The sequence below is a fragment of the Myripristis murdjan genome, chromosome 5 (assembly GCF_902150065.1).
Source record: "Myripristis murdjan chromosome 5, fMyrMur1.1, whole genome shotgun sequence".
Taxonomy (NCBI): domain Eukaryota; kingdom Metazoa; phylum Chordata; class Actinopteri; order Holocentriformes; family Holocentridae; genus Myripristis; species Myripristis murdjan.
In genome coordinates, this window is record NC_043984.1 from 36,987,105 (window position 1) to 37,011,031 (window position 23,927).

General features: G+C 45.2%; 2 protein-coding genes across 9 annotated transcripts in view; one reads left to right on the forward strand and one right to left on the reverse strand.

The window, feature by feature from the left end:
• Positions 1–23,927, forward strand: part of LOC115359332 (NACHT, LRR and PYD domains-containing protein 14-like) — a gene marked incomplete at its 3' end in the record, with an annotated part of 845,616 nt that overhangs the window by 324,595 nt on the left and 497,094 nt on the right. The window lies entirely within an intron of this gene.
• The window catches only part of slmapa (sarcolemma associated protein a), a 97,103-nt gene continuing 87,539 nt past the window's right edge, over positions 14,364–23,927 (reverse strand). For 6 of the 8 annotated variants that reach the window (XM_030051744.1, XM_030051749.1, XM_030051748.1 and 3 more), the window contains one exon: positions 14,364–16,944. In XM_030051744.1, coding sequence (XP_029907604.1) covers positions 16,849–16,944 — 96 coding nt within the window. In that variant the 3' untranslated portion in view covers positions 14,364–16,848. Of the gene's footprint in view, positions 16,945–22,606; positions 22,695–23,927 lie in introns of all 8 variants that reach the window. The other 2 variants (XM_030051746.1, XM_030051751.1) reach the window with 1 other exon arrangement.

The window sequence follows — 23,927 nt, forward strand, 5'->3', positions numbered from 1 at the left end:
GTGAAGATACTGTAACAACGACTGCTGGTGCTTTCACTAAATGTTCACACAATTTTATTTTTGATAAATAATCCTCATAATGCCAATAATCAGTGAGTGAGTGAAGACAAACAACAGAACAAGCAGAGTCCAACACGTCTCATCCAGTTACTGTGAAGCAGCTTCTGAACCCACGAGAGGACAGGATTCATGTCCTACCAGGATATCACAAAATCACAATATCACAATATCACAATATGATATCTGGTCTCATATCACAACGTCAGAATGACAAAAACGTCGAGGCGTCACAAAGTCATCAAGCCAACGTTCAGATCAGAGATCAACAACCAGCAGGAGCCGCAGCCTCTGCAGCTCCACTGACCGCTGTGCAGACCGACGTGTGTGAAAGGGTTAAACTGCAGCGATTAGTGTTTACAGCGTTAACAGCGTTAAGAGTTTACAGTGTTTACACTGTTTACAGCGTTAACAGCGTTAACAGCGTTAACAGCGTTTACAGCGTTAACAGCGTTTACAGCGTTTACACTGTTTACAGTGTTTACACTGTTAACAGCGTTAACAGCGTTAACAGCGTTTACAGCGTTAACAGCGTTTACAGCGTTAACAGCGTTTACAGCGTTTACACTGTTTACAGCGTTAACAGCATTTACAGCGTTTACACTGTTTACAGCGTTAACAGCGTTTACAGCGTTAACAGTGTTACAGCGTTTACACTGTTTACAGCGTTTACACTGTTTACACAGTTTACAGCGTTAACAGTGTTACAGCGTTTACAGCGTTTACACTGTTTACAGCGTTTAGTGTTTACAGCATTTACAGCGTTAACAGCGTTTACACTGTTTACAGCGTTTACAGCGTTTACACTGTTTACAGCGTTTAGTGTTTATAGCGTTTACAGCGTTTAGTGTTTACAGCGTTTAGTGTTTACAGCGTTTACAGCGTTTACACTGTTTACAGCATTTACAGTGTTTACAGCGTTTACAGCGTTTAGTGTTTACAGCGTTTACAGTGTTTACAGCGTTTACAGAGTTACAGTGTTTACAGCGTTTAGTGTTTACAGTGTTTACAGCGTTTAGTGTTTACAGTGTTTACAGCGTTTACAGTGTTTACAGCGTTTAGTGTTTACAGCGTTTACAGTGTTTACAGCGTTTACAGAGTTACAGTGTTTACAGCGTTTAGTGTTTACAGCGTTTAGTGTTTATAGCGATTACAGCGTTTAGTGTTTACAGCGTTTAGTGTTTACAGCGTTTAGTGTTTATAGCGATTACAGTGTTTACAGCGTTTACAGAGTTACAGTGTTTACAGCGTTTAGTGTTTACAGTGTTTACAGCGTTTAGTGTTTACAGTGTTTACAGCGTTTACAGTGTTTACAGCGTTTAGTGTTTACAGCGTTTACAGTGTTTACAGCGTTTACAGAGTTACAGTGTTTACAGCGTTTAGTGTTTACAGCGTTTAGTGTTTATAGCGATTACAGCGTTTAGTGTTTACAGCGTTTAGTGTTTACAGCGTTTAGTGTTTATAGCGATTACAGCGTTTAGTGTTTACAGCGTTTAGTGTTTACAGCGTTTAGTGTTTATAGCGATTACAGCGTTTAGTGTTTACAGCGTTTAGTGTTTATAGCGATTACAGCGTTTAGTGTTTACAGCGTTTAGCGTTTACAGCATTTACAGTGTTAACAGCGTTTACAGCGTTTAGTGTTTACAGCGTTTACAGCTTTAACAGCGTTTAAAGCGTCAACAGTTTACACTGTTTACAGCGTTTACAGCGTTTACAGTGTTAACAGTGTAACAGCGTTTACAGTGTTTACAGTTTACAGTGTTACAGCGTTTACGCTTCATGTTTCTGTGTGAAGGTTTTTCTGTCTCAGGACTCTGAGAGCAGCTCCTCCAGAGAACATGAGCAAACTGCTGCCTCAGAGCGGAGGAGGGACGCAACCCAAACCAAACCAATCCCCATGTCGCCACGGAAACCACAGCTGGTGAATACGAAGCAGGGTGGAGCCCGGTCTCACACATACACACACACATACACACACACACACGCACACACACACAGCTCAGATAAGAGGCGGTGTGGTTCAGACCAGAGAAGCTTCTCCTCTGATCTGCAGGAAAACATGGAGGAAGGAGCAGAAAGCCTGCGCTCCTCCTCCTCCACAGCTGATACTGACGGCATCACACCGCCGGGTTAATATTCACATGAACTGAAACCAAAATCACTTTTATTGGCCAGTTGGGTTTGCACATTCACCTGGTGGGTTAAACTTTACACAACACGTGGAGAGAGAGAACCCCTCCTCCTCCTCATGCAGGTGAGGCATCTGACAGAGCGATGCTGCCTGGCTGCAGCACAAACCCCCTCTGTCAGCCCTCCTCCTCCTGCAGCACTGTGTGTGTGCGTGTGTGTGTGTGTGTGTGCGTGGACACACACACCTGCAGCGAGGCAGAGGGAACCACCATGGATTAAACCTCCAGATTATTCCAGTTTGTGACTCTCAGGCACCATCAGGTCGATGTTCACAGAACTTCACACTAAATAAGAAAATCCTCATTTTTAGGCGTACTGTCCCTTTAAGAGCACACCGACTGACTGACTGACTGACTGACTGACTGGTTTAATGACAGGCTGGTTAGAAAACTGCAGCAGCAACTGAAACAACACCGACTGCTGACCTGCTGTGGTCTCACTGTGTGTGTGTGTGTGTGTGTGTGTGTGTGTGTGTCTGTGTGTGTGTGTGTGTGTGTCCCACCCACCCCGGCCACTCAGTCATTTCCTCTCTGCTGTGGAAAATCAAACGTACACAGTTTGACATCACTGAGCTCTGACCTCAGCACAGCCACGGCCCAGCCACCACCCAACATGCACCAGCACCCAGCACCCAGCTCCCAGCATGCACCAGCACCCAGCTCCCAGCATGCACCAGCACCCAGCTCCCAGCATGCACCAGCACCCAGCTCCCAGCATGCACCAGCATGCACCAGCACCGAGCACCCATCATCACCCAGACCACAGCTTCTATTCTGAGTCAGCCAATCAGCAACCGCAGGAGCATCACACACACACACACACACACACACACACACACACACACACACACACACACACACACACACTTCAGCAGCTGTGATGTAATAAATTAAGATTTTTTTTTTTTTAACCAAAAATCTTATTTTAATCAAAGTGTCCTCCACGTCTGATCCCACTGAGTGTGTGTGTGACTGTACAAGCCCAGTTATGTATGGTTTTTAAATTATTATACGTGTGTGTGTGTGTGTGTGTGTGAGCGCCTGGCCCTCCTGCGCTCGCTGGGCTTTCTGTCTCCACGTCTGAAAACATGAACGAGCAGCAGCAGGTGTTAATATGCAAATGAGGTGATTGGGGGGGGGGGGCTGTGCGAGCGTGCACGAGGCTCATGCACGTGCCAACAATTACACAAAGACTGAGGTTTACAGGACAGAGGCAGGCGGACGCACGGCAGCGTCTCTGTGCCGACACACACACACACACACACACACACACACACACACACACACAGGCATGAGGCTGATTCAGTACATAAATACACACACGGGTTAAGATTTGATTCAGAAACGATATATTGTTAATACAGAACGATTTGATACGGTTTAAGAACGATTCGATAGTTAACCTCTGTTGATGTCGACGTTCATCATAAAGGAGCCAGTTCAATAAAGTGACATTCTGACAGTATTTTCAAACATGTAAAAGAGCTCATATCTCTGAGCGTCGTTGCTTTATGTCACTGTCAGAAATAAACAACAATAAAATCCCATGTCAGTGTTTTTATTTTCAGACATGGACAGAAAAAGACTGAATGACAAACATCCTGAGGCTGAACTTGTCACAGCAGCAAATATTAGTGCAGGAGAAGAGAAGCAGACATCAAACATTATTTTCACGTCATGTTACCGTAGAGATGCTGTGAGTGTGAGAGGGAGAGAGTCGAGTCGCTGTTTCAGAGACAAACTGTGAAGCCTCAGGCAGCCACTCCTCGCCTCACCATGATGCTTTAACAATTCACATAACCGCTTTAAGAAGCCTAGAGAAGGTGGTTTTTTTAATGTTGGGTTTTTCACAATAAAAGCCTGCACAGATCTGAGTTACTGTCTGAGGCAGGACGTTGATCACAGCGAGGAGCGTCTTGAAGCTTCGCTCTGGGACGGGCCCCGGCCCTCGGGCCCCGTGCTCGGGCCCCGGCCCTCGGGCTCCGACATGAACTGAATCCTGACCGCCGCAGGTGACGAGCGCGTTTCTGACTCTCAGTTTGTTTGAAAACTAAAACCCGTGAGAATCAGCAGCTTCACGCATCTCAGCTCCAAAATAAAGCAAAGACAAGGACAAAGACAAAGACAAGACAAAGACAAAGACAAGACAAAGACAAAGACAAAGACAAAGACGCAGAAACAAAGTCACACGTCCAAAGTGTCGCTTCATTTCCTGAAAACCACGTCAGGACCTGCCGGCCTCGCCCTGCGGCCCCTGACCTGTCCCCACACCCGGGTTGAGAACCACAGAGGGAGAGTCAGGGTGTCTGTCTGTCTGTCTGTCTGCCTGCCCCCCCCCACCCCCCCCTCACCCCCCCCACCCTCCTCGCTCGGTGAAGCCAAACACGTCGAGAAATAATCCAGGAAAGGCAGAATTATGGGTGAAATCTCCCTTTAAGCGTCTGCAGCTGCTGACAAAATGAGACATCCTGTCTTTGTTTAAGAGAGAGAACCTGTAAAACACACACACACACACACACACGCGCACGCGCACGCGCACGCGCACACACACACACACACACACACACACACACACACACACACACACACACACACACACTCTGCTGGCCAGGACACAAGAATCCTACACTTTGAAGTATTCACCGTACCCCCACACACACATATCCAACACACACACACACACACACACACACACACACACACCTGTGGTTGCCCACAGACTAAACCTCAGAAATCTGAGCGATGATGTCACTCAGACAGGAATTAGATGCTTGTTACAAAAGCAACAATGTGTGTGTGTGTGTGTGTGTGTGTGTGTGTGTTTGTGAGTGTGTGTGTGTGTGTGTGTGTGTGTGTGTGTGTGTGTGTGTGTGTGTATGTGTGTGTGTGTGTGTGTAGTGCTGACTGACAGACTTGCTGCACACACACTCACATCAGACTGACGTTTACAGAATCGGGTCGTTTCAGCTTCCCACTCATTGTCTATGTAAGCAGCCGTGCAATGCATTCTGGGAGCGCCTCCTCATTTGCATAAAGTTGAGGTTTAGGCGACTTCATGCAAATGAGTGGGAGTCCGGCTCCGACTTGCCTCCTCTGGAAACTCACAAGAAACTTCTAAAGTGAGCATGAAGATGAAAACGCTTTCCACAACACAAAGAGCCGCCGTGTCGGCCCCGCCCACCGGCGAGGCCTTCGTCCAATCAGGTGCAGCGAGGAGGCGAGAACAGGTGTGTGTCGGCCAGCCGGAGCAGCTTCTGGGTTTCCTGTCTGAAGTGAAGCTGGAAAAGATTCCAGTTTGTTTCCTGTGAGGAGCCGAGCTGTCAATCACCAGGGCCACGCCCACACGGCAAAAACTCCAAATCTTACCAGGAATATTTGTCTCATTTCAAATCAAAAGGTCTCATTTCTAGTCAAAATATCTAAAAAATAACCTAAGAAATAACTTGTTGAAATAAATTGTCTAAAAATGAGTTATTTCTGAGGTGATCTTGTCTTATTTTAAGTGAAATGAGACATTTTGACTTGAAATGAGACAAATATTCCTGGTAAGATTTGGAGTTTTTGCAGTGCAGCGTGCATCCAGAGCACACACACACACACACACACACACACACACACACACACACACACACACACCCTGTGGGCACGAAGCCTTCCTTCACTTTGAGCTGGGAGGGCCAGGCAGCTCCCCTGACAGGTTTCCCAGCACGGGACGTCCCGCTGCTCTGCGCCTCTGCGTCTCGTCCAGAAACATCCAACCCGGAGAGACACTTTCACTCTGACTCTCGGTCCTGAACACCTTTTTTCATACCAACTTGAAAAACTCTTGTTGTGTGTAGGTGAAAAGGGCCGTGCCACTCTTACTCACGGAAAAAGGAAAAAAAGAATCATGTTATTTGATTTGCGGCCACATTCGGCTGCATATTTTAATAAGCAGCTGAACGTCCACAGCTGCTGTTCAGTGTCTCCTGTTCTCATCACACGAGAAATGATCTGATGCTGCAGACAAAAATCTGTCACATTTCCTATAAAAAGGGTTTTTTCCCATTTAAAAAGGTGTTTTCTTACACAGCTCACATCAGTGTGTGTGCTGTCGCCGTGTTTCACAGATTTACCCCCCAGAAAAGACGCTGAGGAGGGTTTCACCTCCAGCTGTATCCTGCTGAAACAGTCCCACCTGAGCCGGGACTGAAAAGAGATAGATAGATAGATAGATAGATAGATAGATAGATAGATAGATAGATAGATATGTACTTTATTGATCCCGAGGGAAATTCTGTGGACTCCGTTGCTTGCAGACATCCACACCATGACACAGAGAACAAGAGCCGACATGGAGAAAATCCTGCACTTGGCCTTTAGTCCACTGAGGTAAAGAAACCATGACAGACACACACACACACACACACAGACACACACAGACACACACAGCGATGAGACTTCAGATGATGGACTCCAGCAGAGACTCACAGACCTGACTCACTTTCATCTGACAAACCACATCAGTGAGCTGTTTGTGGCCTGTGAGCGCGGGACGGGCCGCCGGGCTCATTAAAGCATGAGTGACTAATATCTGTGCTCTTGTTCTGTGGGGAGCCGAGCCGAGGGAGAGCTGTGTCTCCCTCCGGGACGCCGGCTCATTAAAACACACTAGTACTTTTGTCATGTTGGGACCGGGACGCCCCCCCTCCCAACCCCCTGCTCTGTGTGGAGGGAACAGTCACACCAGACTCCCTTCATAAAACCTGCCTGTTTAATGCTGCTGTGCTTATCAACGATAACTCCACACCTTGTAAAATATGATTCAGCCTCCTCTGAGTCACCAGTCACTCTGCAGCTGAGCATGTGTGTGTGTGTGTGTGTGTGTGTGTAATCCAGCAGCATCCAAAGATATGGCCCGGGGGCCCCAAAGGAGTCATACATCTGTGAATGAAAGGTCCCTATAAGCAAGCGGGGGGTTACATGTCAAGTCCTCTTTTATGAGTCTCCCTTCCATGTCCCACAAATTTGTGCTGTTATGATGTGCCAGACATGTCATGCCAAACCTTCATTTAAATACACAGCACTTTTATGTTCATTACTTATTGACAAAAAAATTCACATCATAAATTATTATTCTGAATATTTTCTGCACAAGTAGGAGTCCCTCATCACTTCGGCATTAAAAAAAAACATATACAGCATCCGGCTCTACTAATTATCAGCTTGTGGCCCCGGGTTACCGAGGTCATCTCCCTCCGCTGTAACACCATCATGGGCGGCAGCGAGCAGTAAGAACCTCTTACTGAAGCTGAGTTTCCAGGGAGGCTGTGAGGCTGGGTGTGTTATGTGTGCGCCGAACTGAACACAGACTCCTAATGTTTCAAACGTCCAAAAGAAATCATTCGGAAGCGGAGCCATTCGTCATTATAATCCAGGCGACTATAAATGGCCAAAGTTTTAAAGCCAGTTTGGCGTGACGCTCATTCACTGCAAACCGGAGAGGGGCTTGTTTTGCGGGGCTAACGGGGACACTAACCGGGTGAAACGGGAACTAATCTCATTAAAACAAGAAGTATTATCAGCAAAACCTGGAGCCTTAGTGGTTCCACACGGTGAGCCTTACAGCAGCCCAGGACTCGGCTGGTTTGGGCCGCCAGGTGAAGTTTGGGCAGCCGGTTGAGCTTCGAGTCTAATGAATGGACTGAAGTTGGATCTCGGACAAAAAAACAACAACTTTATAAAATATATTTGAGCTTTTTCTTAACACCTGAGAGTCAGTGTTCACTTCGGCAGACATACAACCCATTAGCAACACTTTCCTCGATAATATCTCATCTTTTGTAAGTCTTGTGCCTCCCATTCCCACACGAGCAAACCAGCCTTGCGCCTCGGCACAGCGGCGAGCGGCAGCCGGCGGTGAGACTCACCGAGCCCGGCCGGAAAACTGGTTTTCTGGAGTTAAAGCGCTGCTTCATGGATTACACACACATGCGCCGAAAGCAAGCGCAGCCCCTGTTTGCTGTTCTCTCCACAGGGGAGGACGGCGTGTGTCGGTGCCAAGCGGGACCCCGGCTGGACAAAACGGGAACCAGTCTCTCTAAAACACGCAGCATTAAGTTTCTAGAAGTGAAGTGCTGCTTTATGGGTTACGTGCCGAATGTGAGCCAGGACCCTGTTTAGTTCGTATTTGTTTTTAAACTTGTTTTATGAGGCGTGTGTTTTGGAGGACAAGCAAGGAAATGTCGAATTAGCAGATTTTTGAAGGCAGCTTGGCGCTGGCGTTTCTGCACACGGGAGGACGGCGTGTGTTGGGGTTAACGGGATCCAGACTGCACAAAACGGGAACCGGTCTCGCTAAAATATGTAATATTAACAGTACTGGTTCTGCTGCCGTGCTGGGACCCCCCATAAAAAGGCCACAGCTCATTACTGGGGGGCCAGTTTTGGATTTCGGAACTCCCACGCTAATGAATGGCCTTAAACTTGACTCACCTATGGACACCAGCTTTATGTTCTCTTTATCCAGGAACTCCAGCGCCACCGACACGTTCTCCAGCTTCATCTGCCTGAAGGTGGGCCTCTGGTGGTACTTTCTGTACATCTTCTTGTGGCTCAGCACCTCCAGCAGGGCGATGAGCCGCAGGCCGTCGCCCAGGTCCAGCTGCAGGTCCGCGATCCGCTTGTTGACGCACTTCAGGTGCTCGTTGATCCAGCGGGTGAAGGTGTTCTGCTGGATCTTCTTCCACGGCGCGTCCTCAGCCAGGTCCTTCTCTGTGGCCGGCATCTTTACTGTTTCTAATCTTTCACTTTTTAATCTGCTCTTGTTGGAAACGCTGGCAACAAGTGGAGTGTGTGTCCGCGCGTGTGTGTGTGTGTGTGTGTGTGTGTGCGCGGTGCCGCCGTGCTGCCGCTCTGCAGGCTGGAAGTTGGTTTGGAGTTTCTCTGATCCACAGTCCGGAGTCTGGCTCAGGCCGCTTCAAGGACCGCCTCCTCAGCTCGGATTTCTGACCATCCTCTGCATCTGCCCTCCTCAGGAAGACAGAGACACTGCTCTTCAAACTTTAAACCCCTGAATAAAACCGCTGCGGCGGCGTGTTTGGACCGCTGCAGGGGAAAATAATGATGTCTTGGAAATGTGACAGGGGTGTGATATTCAGAGGAAGAAACAAACAATTTTAGAGATTATAGTTGTACATTTATGACAAAAAAAAAAAAAAAAAAATTCTTCGATCATAAAGTCACAAATTTGCAAGAAAAAATGGATATTCCCCAAGATTAAAGTTGTAATATATGAAAAAAAACTCACAAATTTATGAGAAAAAAATTGAAAATTCTGAGGTGATAAAAATAAAAGAAATTACAAGAAAAAAAACGACCAAAAATAGTTTACTTGTTTCTTTTTCTGGGTCAAAGAACCAAGAACCAAGCAAAGAGAAGCGATGTGGTTCCTTTGCAAAAAAAAGAAAAAAAAAAGTGATAGAAAAACTATTTTTCCAGATTTTTTTCTCATAAATTTTTGAGTTTCTTCCTTGTAAATTTACCACTTCAATCTCAGAGAATATCCTTTTTTCCCAGGATATTAACCCCCTCTCTGGCTTTTCCTAAAATGGCCTTAATACGCTGTTGTATGTATTGTGTTTTATTTTATTTTATTAATCAGATTTTTATCATCTGTCGACAAAGTTGTTCATGACATTTCTAAAGATCCCAGTTCTGTTCTGTTCAGCAAAAATCTCTCTCCGTTAATCCCGTGTACACAACTGCAGCCCAAACACACAGATTACATACAAAACCACTTATTATTATTATTATTATTTAAGCCTGGCACAGTTAAAATTAGCAGGTAAATTATTTTGTGAACATCTGGTGACATTAAAACCAGGAAAACCAGCAGCTGTTTGCTGTGTGTGGCTGGTCATCCTGCTGCATGTCCCGGGTCTGATGTTAAAAATAAAAACAGCCGGTCAGCGAATGCAGCTTCTGCTGGTCGGAAATAACAACAAAAAGCAAACGGAGCGTGACGAGGGCTTTTTGTGGGGGGGTCGTTTTATTTTTGCTGCTGCAAACAAAGAAGAGAAAAAGACACATCACCTTTTGACTGAAACTTCAGGCAACACTAATTATTTATTCATAAATTTAAGTGTTAATCATTTTTTAGATGAAGAACGTCTTTGACGAGACAGACCCGGTTAACAAAGCAGAATCAGAACAAACATTCACAGGCAAAAATTATATTTAATATTCTCACATAGAGGCAGCAGCACAGAAAGTGACCGTCCACAACAACACGTCGTAAAAGGAGGAATTTTTATTGGTCCTTGTTCTGTCCTTGTTGACAGTTTCCACGCTCTTTGTCCCCTGAACGCCTCCTCTCAGCGGCTCAGCGTTCAGAAAAAAATCCTGTATTCCCATCATCATCATCATCATCATCATCATCACCATAATCATCATCATCACCATCAAACAGTCACATTCACTTTGTTAGCGCTGTGTAAACCCCCTAAATCCCCATTTTTTCCATAGTTCTTGAAGGCAGCATCTTTCCCGGATGACGTTGAGCTCGCTTTGTTCTCAAAGATCGTCTATGGGTGACAAAACGAATTACTAATTTTTTTTTTTTTTTTTTTTTTTTTTTTTTTTTTTGTGAAAAACGTGGTTAACCCTCTTCTGAAAAAAAAAAAGGGTGTAGCTGCCACTGTGTATAGGTTGTTACCATGGCAACCGAGACCAAACGTGATGACACATGCGGTTGTGTGCCGTCACGCGGTGGGTGTGGCCGTGTAGCTGCATGACAACATGACAACACACTCATGTCAGGGTCATTTTCCAACTGGCTTCACGCACAGCTCCGCTACTTCCTGTCTCACATTATTGGACAAACTGATCAGTCCAGGTGTGTCTGACCTGACAACAAAGGTCAGACACACCTGGATTAATCATTTTGTCCAATAATTTGTCCCATAGTTCAGGAAGTAGCGGAGCTGTGCACAAAGCCAATTCACACCAATTCATTCATGTTTTCAGAGTCTGGTGACGTTTTGGTTCCTGGAAAAAGAGACAGAGTGAGACGTCTTCTTCTCTCCTGTTTGTGCTGCTCCTCAGGCTGAACACACACACACACACACACACACACACACACACACGTTTAATATCTTTACATTGACTATTTGTTATATATGAGTCTGGCACCTGAACCTGTAAACCTGTCAGTTCAAACCCGACTCGCTGATTTATTGATCTTCTGTTTTATTGATCTGCTGTTTTATTGCTGTCATCAGTTTTATGAACTTATTTTCTTCTGATGTTTCTAATGTCATGTTTCTGTTCTCCATCATTTTTTTCTAACAGATAACGTCAAGTGTTGTGTAAAAGCTGAGAGATGATCTGTGCTGCTGTTCGGGCGGAGCTGCCCAACCCTCCGTGACAAGTCCCAACGCTCTGACCTTACCTCATCTCACACACACACACACACACACACACACACACACACACACACACACACCCTGCTTCGTGCAGATCAGAGACGGAGCTGCGTGCCAAATGCTGATTCCTTCGACATGTTGCGACCATCTCGTAAAAATGACATCATGACTCAGCTGTATGATTGATGCATGTTTGTCGTGTGAAGTAAGATATGAGCTACCGAGCGCGCGCGCACACACACACACACACACACACACACACACAGAAACACACACAAGTCCAGACCTGAGTCCAAATGGTGCAATAACAGTTTCTCCTGTGTTTGTTGCGTCTTGTCTTCACATCTTAAGGCTCCACATTAAAGCCTTTAAAGCTGCGACCGGGCGGCTTCGTGTTTTTTACGTCACTGTTTGCAGACGACTCCCCGCTCGGCGTGTCCTGCTGATGCTGCTAAATGAGACGCCGCTCGGCGCCCGCTGCACCCCTGAGCTCCCATCCCAAGATGTTTTTAAAAAGTGTCTTTCACCATTTGGTTGATATTATTGACCTTTCGCTCCTGCCTCTTATGAAGCTTCAGGCTTCATTCAAGTGCCACTGTGGTTTTCTGTAAACTGTTGGCCTGTATTGGTATATATATATATAAATATTTATATATATATATTGGTACACAAAACTTCTGCTTTCCAGTGGAACATGAAGTGTCCGTGAGTCACAGCGAGACAGACGGAGCGTCGCGTCTCAGCGTGATCCTCCTGTGGGAAGGAAGGTGGAAGTCTGAAAGCTTCCCGACAAAAAGCCTGTGGAGTGTTTTCACGTCCACCTAAAGAAAATACTGACCGACAGAAAATTAATCGATTACTTTGGATAATCGGGTCACCTTTTTTTTTTTTTTTTTTTTTTGGTTTTCCACATAAAATTAACAGCATCATAAACGCAAATGTCTGCTCAGTTTTCTGAGTTTATATGTAATAAGTTCAGACAGACATTATTGGGGCTCTGCTGGTGGACAGTGCTCATTGTTTTTGACATGTAACAAACACAATCAATAATGAAATCAATTACAGATTAAATCGACAATGAAAATCATCATGAGCAGATGAGCCCGGCCGCCTGTACAGCTCTTTGTGCACCATCACCTGCTGGTGTCCAGAGGTCAGAGGTCAACTACATTTCAGCCCGTGCAGTCTCTGGATCAGAGACACTAAACCTTCACAGCACCGTCTGGAAGTGCTGAAAAAACGTTTAAGTAGGGAAAAAAAATAATTACAGCAAATAATTTCTGATGAATTAAGTTTTGCTGTGAGAGGCTGCCAACCTGAGGGGGAAACAAAAGATCAGCAGGAGAAACCAAACAGAAGGTGAACCTCGTCTGGAAGATTAATTTGAGAAGCAGCTCAGATCTGTGTGTCAAGTTATTCTGGCCATAAATCTGGAATAATCACTGTGAATTTATTTATTTATTTAGAGTCTATTAGGGGGTAAGAACATCATGATGGGAGTGTATGAAGAGATTCCTGTGTTCAATTATGTGTCAGTTGTTGCAGCGATTTTTGGGTTGATGCCATTTCTGACACAGATTTAGTGCAAAACTTAACCATTTTTGACAAGTGGATAATAAATTAAAAAAAAAAAAAATCCTCCAAAATCCCACATTAGGACCCTGAGACCCTGAGGAAAAATTCAGGCTTTGATTTGGTGTCAAAAACTTCTGACGTTTGCTGATTTCTGTCAGAACTGTGTTTCTCCCTGTGATCGGATGTTGAGCGTCGTGTCGTGTTAATGGGTCAGAAACTGGCCCTTACTCGCCTCTTTTCCACCAAAAAGCACCAGGTGCTGGTTCGGTGCTGGTGCTAGAGCCGGTGCTTAACTGGTTCCAACAAAGAACCGGTTTGCTTTTCCACCGGCCAACAGCCAAGCGGAGCCAAGTCAGAGCCACGTCATGACGTCATCGTAAAACGTGATCACGTGGGTGTGCAAGGCGCTCGCTCGAAATCACAATAACAAACATGGACGACAAATGGACGTAGCGATGCAAACACTGATCGTGTCTTTACAAGCCTACACTGCGATCCAGAGACTAAAAATGCAATTATCGCCGGCTGCCCGTCGTATTCGTGGCCGGAATGAATGACGACTACGTTTAGCTTTACGTTTATAGCGTTGGCTGTTCCCGTTTGAGTCTGTAGCCCCGCCCACCAATGACGCGGTGGGTCGCGTCATCGGTTCTTTCTCTGGCTCCTGTTTAGCCCCTGCTCGAACTTGGTGCTCGCCTGGAACCGGTTTGGAACCAGTTTGGCCGGAGCTTGGGCGGTGGAAAAACAAAGAACCGGTGCTAAGTCAGGCACTGGCACCGAACCAGCCCTGGAACCTCTTTGGTGGAAAAGGGGTAAGAGTGTGTGTGTGTGTGTGTGTGTGCGGCCTCGCTCTCTAGTTTGTGTGTGTAAAGTCTGATGAGGCTGTGATTCTCCTAGAGGTCACTAGAGGTCATTTTCTCCAGCGACGTCCAGTTTGACAAAAGTCTCTGCCTGCAGTGAAACGGCTGCTATGGGGGCCAACATCATCACACAGGAATCAAATGTGGCTCATTGAATCCACAAGAGTCTCAGCTTTCCAGTCAAAGCCAACTGATGCAGCCCCAAGACTGTTTAGGCCCCAGTCTGCACACACACACACCAGTATAAGAACACATCTGGAAGAACACATCTGGACTGGTTTGGTGGGTCAGCTTGCTACAACTTTAATCCAAACATCGCTCTGCATATTCAATACATCATCATCATCATCATCGTCATAACCTCTACATAGCTCTCTCTCATATCTCTAAACAATTTTAACAAAATAAGTCTAATAGCACATCATTTGATAACTTTGCCTTTTATTTTACAATTCTCTCTCTCTCTCTCTCTCTCTCTCTCTCTCTCTCTCCTCGCTGTAGTGTGTTTCTCTTTAAACATCAGGAATATTTGTTCATTGTCTTTTTTTTTATTTTAAACACAGAGACAAGACAGAGTACACTGACGATGAGAAAACGCTGCTCGACGCTGCCGAGTGTGTGCGGTCCGTCACACCCTCCTATGTTCATCGACACACACTCACACACACACACGCACGCGCGCACACACACACGCACAAACACACGGATTCACCACTAAATAACTTAGTTTCTGCTATAAATTCCTCGGCGCAGGCCTGGCTCGAGACGTCTGGAGGGCGACGGAGAGCCGTGAAGCTAAAATCGATCTTTTCTTCGTTTGGTTTATCGCTCCGACACGGCGCGTCGCTTCGGCCAAGTCACCCTCCAGACGCCCTGCCAGGCCTGCGGCAGCCAAAAGACTAAGTGCATGTCTGTGTGTGTGTGTGTGTGTGTGTGTGTGTGTGTGTGAGAGAGAGTGTGAGCGGTTGTGTCTGTGTTCGTCTACACACATACACAAACAAACTCCGGTGTTAGTTACATCAGAGGCACTTTAACCCCCATTTGTGCCCAAAACAACAGAAGAAGAAACAGAAAGTAAATCAGATTTGGCTTGGATTGAGTCCCCCTCTCCCACCCACCCCCCCCTTCACTCCCCCCTCCCCCGAAACAAACAAACAAAAACATCATCAACAAACAGACGCCACATGGAACATCCAACATGGCCGACTGAAAAAACAGGAGAGAAGTGAGCGGAGCGGAGCCGGGCTTCTGGAAACCGCCTGATGAACCGTGTGAACCAGCGGACACACACACACACACACACACACACACACACACACACACACACACACGGATGCTGCATCAGACTGCAGCAGGACTCGTGTGTGTGTGTGTGTGTGTGTGTGTGTGTGTGTGTGTGTGTGTGTGAGACCTGCAGCCGATACGCCTCGATTAGTGAAAAACAGGATCTGGGTCATCCTGATCATCTGAGAGTCTTCAGTTTGATCTGAGAAGCTTCAGGGGAAAAAAAAACAAAACAAAACAAAACACTGAATTCTTGGAACTTTTCAAGCATGAAAATCGTCAAATTTAAGATAAAAAAAAAAAAAAAAAAGGACAAATTTGGCACAAACGATCAGCTGGAGGAGCCCGTTGCATGATGGTTCTCCTGCTGCGGGGTCAGGAGGCTGGACCAGGAGACGTGAGACCAAAAGTGTCAAGGTTTTTTTTTTTTTTTTTGTATTGGTTTGATTTGGTTTTATTTCTTTTCTGCCCAGTGCTGCGCTGTTTGCCAGGCGGCGACAGCAGCTGCAGCTCATTTCATCGGTTCTTCGGTTTAAAAACGGCGATCGGTGTTTTCCGAAAAAGCTCTCACATCCACGTGAGCGGAGCGCCGACGAGGCGACGGGCCGTCCGGACGAGAGGAGGAGCCGCTTAAAGAGAACGTGGAGAGCGGGGGGGAGGTCCTTCGCAAGAATTCGAGAAAGCCATAAAGTCATGAGTGTACGAGAAAATAAAAAATTAAAGTGGTAAATTTACGAGGAAAGCTTGAAAATTCAGAGATTATAGTCAGAAAATTATGACAAAAAAAATTGTTTTTCTTGTGTTTGTTTACTTTTTTCTTCCAAGGTTTTCTCTTGAAAATTTAGAACTTTAACCTCAGAAATTTGCTGATGATCATTTTGAGATTCTGGGCTAAAATCACCGAGATTTGCTTTTGACTAAATCCCAGAGGAGAAGAGAAAAAAAAAAGACATTTTCGAGACGTGAGCGGCTCAAATGAAACACAGCTGGTTTCGGCTGAAGGACGATGTGCTGCTCCGTCAGGTCGGTCCACCAGCGGCTTCCAGGAAATCAGCCGTTATCGGTGTCCGCCGCAGCCAATAGGAAGCCTCCGCTGGTTCAGAGCGGACTGAGCTGCACGGCGAAGCCCGGCCTGCCCGACAGTTTGGTACCCAGAAAAAAAATAATCAGAGAGACGGGCAGAAAACCCCCAAAAAACTCCCACCACAGCAGAGAGAGAGCCAAGAAGAAACAGAACAAAACGCCCCAAACAAACGAATAAAACAACAGAAGAACGAAGTGAAGCGTCTGGATCCTCTGCAGAAGCCACAACCTTTAGATTCCCTCTACAATTATGTACAATTACACTTTATACAAGTAAAGCAGTGATGCTCTCCTCACAGCGCTGTGTGTGTGTCTGTGTCTGTGTGTGTGAGAGAGAGAGAGTGTGTGTGTGTGTGTGTGTGTGTGTGTGTGTGTGTGTGAGTGTGTGTGTGTGTCCTAGGTGGAGCTGCTCTTGGAGAAGTTGGGGTAGAGAACCGCTGCTGTCACGGCGACCATCACTGCGACGACCGGCATCCAGGGGCTCCAGCCACCCTGAGAGAGAGAGAAAGAGAGAGAGAGAGAGAGAGAGAGAGAGAGAGAGAGACATGGAGGAGAACAGACAGAGAAACGTAGTTATTTTGCAGCGTCTGGCCGTTTTTTTCAGCTAAACTGATCTGAGACTGAAACCAGGAAAAAGAGAGAAGACAGGAGGAGGAGACAGGAGAGGAAGAGGAGGAGGAACAAAGCAGAGGAAGACTGAAAACGAAAGAGGTTCAGGTGGGAAAACAGAGGCAGAGGAAAGGAGTGGAGAAAACCAAAGGAAAGGACTGAAACTAAAAACAGAGCAGCAGAGGCAGCAAAGTAAAAGATTCCTTGAGTAAAGAGTTAAAGAGTCAAAGAGTGAGAGAGTTAAAGAGTTAGAGTTAGAGAGTTAAAGAGTTAGAGAGTCAAAGAGTGAGAGAGTTAAAGAGTTAGAAAGTCAAAGAGTTAAAGAGTTAGAGTTAAACAGAGTTAAAGAGTTAGAGTTAAAGAGTTAAAGAGTTAGAGTTAAAGAGTTAGAGTTAAAGAGAGTTACAGAGTTAAAGAGTTAGAGAGTCAAAGAGCGAGAGAGTTAAAGAGTTAGAGAGTTAGAAAGTCAAAGAGTTAAAGAGTTAGAGTTAAACAGAGAGTTAAAGAGTTAGAAAGTCAGAGTTCGAGAGTTAGAGAGTTAGAGTTAGAGTCAAAGAGTTAGAGTCAAAGAGTTAGAGAGTCAGAGTTAGAGTCAAAGAGTTAGAGAGTCAGAGAGTTAGAGAGTCAGAGTTAGAGAGTCAAAGAGTTAGAGAGTCAAAGAGTTAGAGAGTCAGAGTCAAAGAGTTAGAGAGTCAAAGAGTTAGAGTGTTAGAGAGTCAAAAAGTTAGAGAGTCAAAGAGTGAGAGTCAGAGTTAGAGTCAAAGAGTTAGAGAGTCAGAGTTAGAGAGTCAAAGAGTTAGAGAGTCAGAGTTAGAGAGTCAAAGAGTTAGAGAGTCAGAGTTAGAGAGTCAGAGTTAGAGAGTCAAAGAGTTAGAGAGTCAAAGAGTTAGAGAGTCAGAGTTAGAGTCAAAGAGTTAGAGTTAGAGAGTCAAAGAGTTAGAGTTAGAGAGTCAAAGAGTTAGAGAGTCAGAGTTAGAGAGTCAAAGAGTTAGAGAGTCAAAGAGTTAGAGAGTTAGAGAGTCAAAGAGTTAGAGAGTCAAAGAGTTGGAGTCAAAGAATTAGAGAGTCAAAGAGTGAGAGTCATAGTTAGAGAGTCAAAGAGTTAGAGAGTCAAAGAGTGAGAGTCAGAGTTAGAGTCAAAGAGTTAGAGAGTCAGAGTTAGAGAGTCAAAGAGTTAGAGAGTTAGAGAGTCAAAGAGTTAGAGAGTCAGAGTTAGAGTCAAAGAGTTGGAGTCAAAGAGTTAGAGAGTCAAAGAGTGAGAGTCATAGTTAGAGAGTCAAAGAGTTAGAGAGTCAAAGAGTTAGAGAGTCAAAGAGTGAGAGTCATAGTTAGAGAGTCAAAGAGTTAGAGAGTCAAAGAGTTAGAGTCAGAGTTAGAGAGTCAAAGAGTGAGAGTCAGAGTTAGAGAGTCAAAGAGTTAGAGAGTCAAAGAGTGGGAGTCAGAGTTAGAGAGTCAAAGAGTTAAAGAGTTAGAGACTCAAATAGTGAGAGTCAGAGTTAGAGAGTCAAAGAGTTAGAGACAGTTAGAGAGTCAAAGAGTTAGAGAGTCAGAGTTAGAGAGTCAGAGTTAGAGAGTCAAAGAGTTAGAGTCAAAGAGTTAGAGAGTCAAAGAGTGAGAGTCAGAGTTAGAGAGTCAAAGAGTTAGAGAGTCAAAGAGTGAGAGTCAGAGTTAGAGAGTCAAAGAGTGAGAGTCAGAGTTAGAGAGTCAAAGAGTTAGAGTTAGAGTCAAAGAGTTAGAGAGTCAGAGTTAGAGAGTCAAAGAGTGAGAGTCAGAGTTAGAGAGTCAAAGAGTTAAAGAGTTAGCGACTCAAAGAGTGAGAGTCAGAGTTAGAGAGTCAAAGAGTTAGAGTTAGAGTCAAAGAGTTAGTTAGAGAGTCAAAGAGTTAGAGAGTCAGAGTTAGAGTCAAAGAGTTAGAGTTAGAGAGTCAAAGAGTTAGAGAGTCAGAGAGTCAAAGAGTTAGAGTTAGAGAGCAAAAGAGTTAGAGTTAGAGAGTCAAAGAGTTAGAGTCAGAGTTAGAGAGTCAGAGTTAGAGTCAAAGAGTTAGAGAGTCAGAGTTAGAGTCAAAGAGTTAGAGAGTCAAAGAGTTAGAGTCAAAGAGTTAGAGAGTTAGAGTCAAAGAGTTAGAGAGTCAGAGTTAGAGTTAGAGTCAAAGAGTTAGAGTCAAAGAGTTAGAGAGTCAAAGAGTGAGAGTCAGAGTTAGAGTCAAAGAGTTAAAGAATTAGAGACTCAAAGAGTTAGAGTCAGAGTTCGAGAGTCAAAGAGTTAGAGTTAGAGAGTGAAAGAGTTAGAGTTAGAGTCAAAGAGTTAGAGAGTCAGAGTTAGAGAGTCAAAGAGTTCGAGAGTCAGAGTTAGAGTCAAAGAGTTAGAGAGTTAGAGTCAAAGAGTTAGAGTCAAAGAGTTAGAGTCAGAGTTAGAGAGTCAAAGAGTTAGAGTTAGAGAGTCAAAGAGTTAAAGCTTTCAAGAGTTTGAGTCAAAGAGTTAGAGTTAAAGAGTTAGACTCAAAGAGTTAAAAAGTTAGAGAGTTAGAGAGTCATAGAGTTAAAGAGTTAAGAGGAGGGACGAGACGCGGAGCGGACGTCCCGACAAACAGAGACGACGAGCAGCAAACACAGCAAGACCAGCACAACACGGGACACAGGATGGAGAGAAAAACTTAAAATACAAAAGAAAACCACGAGGAAAAACAGGGGGAAAAAAAACAAAGTTGAACCAGTATTCCTGCAGTGAGGCAGAAAAATAAGGAGATGAACTGAACAGGACGGATCAAATTTAAAGTCCCCGTGAAACGACCTCACATGACCTCTGCTTCCTGTACAGCAGAGCCTCTTTAACAATAAAAGCTTGACAAATCTCTAAATGTCCTCTCATTCACCTGCTCCTTCAAAATAAAACTGTTTCTCCCCCAAACTGAGATCCTGTTGGTTTGCACCCAAACTTCCTGTTTCAACAGGAAATACATGAAAATCAAGAAAGTAAGAGTTTGTTTCACGGGGTCTTTAAATTCAAACAAAGAACCGATCCCGTCGTGAGAGATGGAGGAAACAGCTGATTAAACTGAAAAAATAAATGATAACAGATTGGGCACATATCAAAATGCCAGAAACAGAAAGAAGAGCAAAAATGGTGACAGGGATGGATAAAGTAAAAAAAAAAAAAAAAAAATGCAATAAAATAACAATTAAACAAAAATGAAATAGTACATCATTTTTTTGCACCACACCTGTTGCAAGTAATGGAGAGAAATGATGAATGAAATTAAATCAAATGAATAAAACTGAATGAAGCACCAAACCCGTGGTGAGGAGCTGTGAAGAGAGTTAGTGAGGCAGGCATGAAGCTCCAGGACCTCCCAGGACCTTCCAGGACCTTCCAGGAGGTGAGAGTGGAACGCATTAACGAGTTTAAAGGGGCGGTGGGAACCGGCGCCTTTAAAGGGACACCTCTGTCTGAAAGGCAGCGCGAAGATGCTAACCAGCAGTTTCAGGACAAATGAAGGAAGTTTTCCCGCTTGTTGACGTGGAACGCCGACGTGGAAGACGTCAGGGTTGGCGTCGGTTCAGACAGAGCTGTGTCCCTTTAAAGAGGAGGCCGATGGGAGCCCGCCCCTTTAAGGCCAGAGGTTAATGTTAGCCGTAGCAGAGCCGAGGCCGACCGACAGGACAGGACGCCATGCTGCAGTTAGTGATGCTCAAACCAGAAGATGAAGGCTGAGCGCCATGACCCAGAGGAAGAGGATGGCGATGATGAAGATGCCTAGTCTGAAAGGACGTGTGGGAGGAGGAAAAGACCGTCTCGGCCAATCAGAATTGGGGGTAAAGGTTTTTTTTTTTTGTTTGTTTTTTTAAAGGACTTGGTCGACTGCACATCAGGCTGCTAGACTCAAAACGTGTCCCTTTATATGACGACTGCATCCACAGAGCTTTGGAAATGCATTTTGAAAAAGGTGTTATGACGCTCTCATCACGCTGACTCGACACCAGCAGGCGGTTTTATGGCTGATTCTTCTTTTAAAAAATGTGCCATCTACAGTTCCAGGACTGGCCAAAACTAAATCCATTCACCTGCCACTGCAGCGACTGTGAGCAATGAGCTAGAAAACATATTTTCTGCAGTATTTATTCACAGAAACGCTGACGTTCTCCACCTGGAATACCGCTGCCATGATTCCATGATATTCCAGGAATTCCAGGACCAGCGGGCGCCCTGATAACTCACATGTGCAGAAATTCCCTGGTTGGGATCAATAAAGTATATCTATCTATCTATCTATCAAAAAAGACGCATACAGAATCGATTCAGCGGGCCACCTAACGTCTGTTCAGGGTTTGTGGCATCGCTGGCACACACTGATCTGCTTCCCACTGTTTATCACATTGTCACACTGTTTCCTGCCAATGGCCAAGTGACATGACATTAAAAGGATATCACACACTCTGCTGCTGTCACGTGAAAACCTCACAACTCCAGTCGTGTTGACTGTCACGGGAGCAAAGAGCCCTGCTGGCTGCACGGCGGGCGACGAAGAAATAAAGGCTGTTTCTGAAGTGTTTGTGACATTTTGAAGATTTAAGGTTTTCACAGTGACAGTGGCAACGTTTAAAAGCTGAAAATGATTTTTACTATGGAAGCATGTGTGTCTGGACTTGGCCACCAGCGTGTTATCATCACACCAGCCAATACTGACCTGATATGTTGGCTGGATGAGTGCAGGGATGTCTGGGTAACGCTCTGTCGATGCTCTGTCGTCAGAGAGCAGCAAACAGGGATGTGCCTGATCTCTGAACCAGCACTTAAGATCCATCCAGAACCGGATCCGGATCCGGATCATGGATGTAAAGCAGTTAAAGGAAAACTTCCCTCTTTAACAACTTCCCCAGACGGAGACCAGATGTTGGATCCCACTTTCACCTCTGTACGTCCAGCGGTTCACTTCCTACAGGCAGCATTTACTTTGACGGAGCTAACGACTCCCATAGACTTCAAGTCTTTATGCTAAGCTAACAGGAAATGTGAAAATGGTGTCCAACATCTGGTCTCAGTCTGGGGAGTCAGGAAAAGGGGATTTTGACCAAAACGTTGGAGAATTTCTTTAAATAAATGGACTGATTAATTAATAAGTATACTTGCTGTTTTATTTTTCAAGTAAAGTTTTCAAGTCTTTTATCTCAAAAACCTGCCAATCACAGGCTTTTCTCGATCAGTGTGCAGCTCTGTCGCATCGACATGATCTGACCCCACACATCCACATCCAACAGGATACGATGTGGATCTGGATGATATTGTTACGGATCTGGAACCAGTGAAAATCACCGGATCCTGTTGGATCCAGATGCGGTTCTGAGATCCAGAGCATGACGAGCAGCAATGTCTCCGCGGGCCCTGAGAAGGTTTCAAACCTGTGGCCCCCAGTTCATGAACGACCAGGACAGTTTTTTCTCCTCCCTCTTTCCTTCCAGAGCAAGATGGATGGATGGATGGATGAATGGATGGATGGATGGCAGACAAAAGAGAGAGAGAGAAACGGTAATGTTCTGTTGGTGTATACCTTTCTACCACAACTGGCCGAAACACCAGTAGAGCAGAGCCAGGACAAGGCCCATGAATATGGCTTGGACAGGCTGCAATATGGATGGCTAGAGGGGGGAGAGGAGGAGGGAGGGGGAGGAGGAGGAGGAGGAGGAGAGGGATAACAAGAAATCAGCCTGCAAATCAACCAAAACCAACATGGAGGATGGAGCAGCTAGAGCGAGGAGGGGGGGAGGGGGGCGCTTTCTGATTCTAATGAATCAACCTGAGAAATCAAACAACAACTGAAAACCAGGAGGGACGGGGGGAGGGGGGGTCAAAACTGAGAGGGAGAGAGAGAGAGAGAGAGGGGGAGAGAGAGAGAGAGAGAGAGGGAGAGAGAGAGAGAGTACAGGGTTGGATTTGACCAAAACAAAAATAATACAAAGAAAATGAGGAGGGAGAGAGAGCGAGACAAACAGAGATATTTGGAGGGGGGAGGCAGGGTCACGTTGTTGTTGTTGTTGTTGTTGTTGTTGACATCTTGTCACGTTAACAGAAGCTAATACCACCACTTCCACACCACAGCCACAGCCACAGCCACAGCCACAGAACACCACAGAAGAAGAGCTCCCGTCCCGTCACCACACAGGCTGTCAGGCTGCACCGGGTTCCCCTTCACACCCGTTTCCCTCAAAGTTTTTCACAGTTTTTCTTTACATTTGTGTGGCGATTATAAAATCTTACACTGGAAAAGCCTCTGAAACGAGTCGAGTCGACTCAGGACTAAAGCTTCCTGCAGTCAGTTTCAAATCAATATGTAATCCGGATTATTTTATGGATTATTTTAAAGGAAGAACACGGTCACTGGACTGAATGATGAAAACTAAAAATGCCAACAGTTTGTTTCTAATCAACAAAACAGGGAACAGAACTTCAAAATGCTGACGTCATCTGTAAAATAAAGTCGTGTTAATCTGGATCAGGATCTGGATTAGGAAATCACATCCCAGGACTTTTCAAGGACGTATTCAGTGACCTGTGCTGCTCACAGGTGGTCTGAGCTCGTAGATCAGGTGAAAAGCTGCACGTTGTTAACGTGTTGGTTACGGCAGCGTGTGAATAACTCATGTGGATCAAAGTGTCAGTTTTGCGTGTTTTTGACCTGTTCAGGCTTCCGTACACACATGAAGCATCGGCAGGTAAAATGTGCAGCGTGTGCTGAAGAAACACACTTCAGTGTGTAACCGCAGACAGAACACAAACTTCACAGGCTTCCAGGATTTCACAAGTGTTTGAATTTAAATCAGTTTTCATATTTTTTAGGTGTTTTTCCATGACAGGGAAAACAGTCCACACTT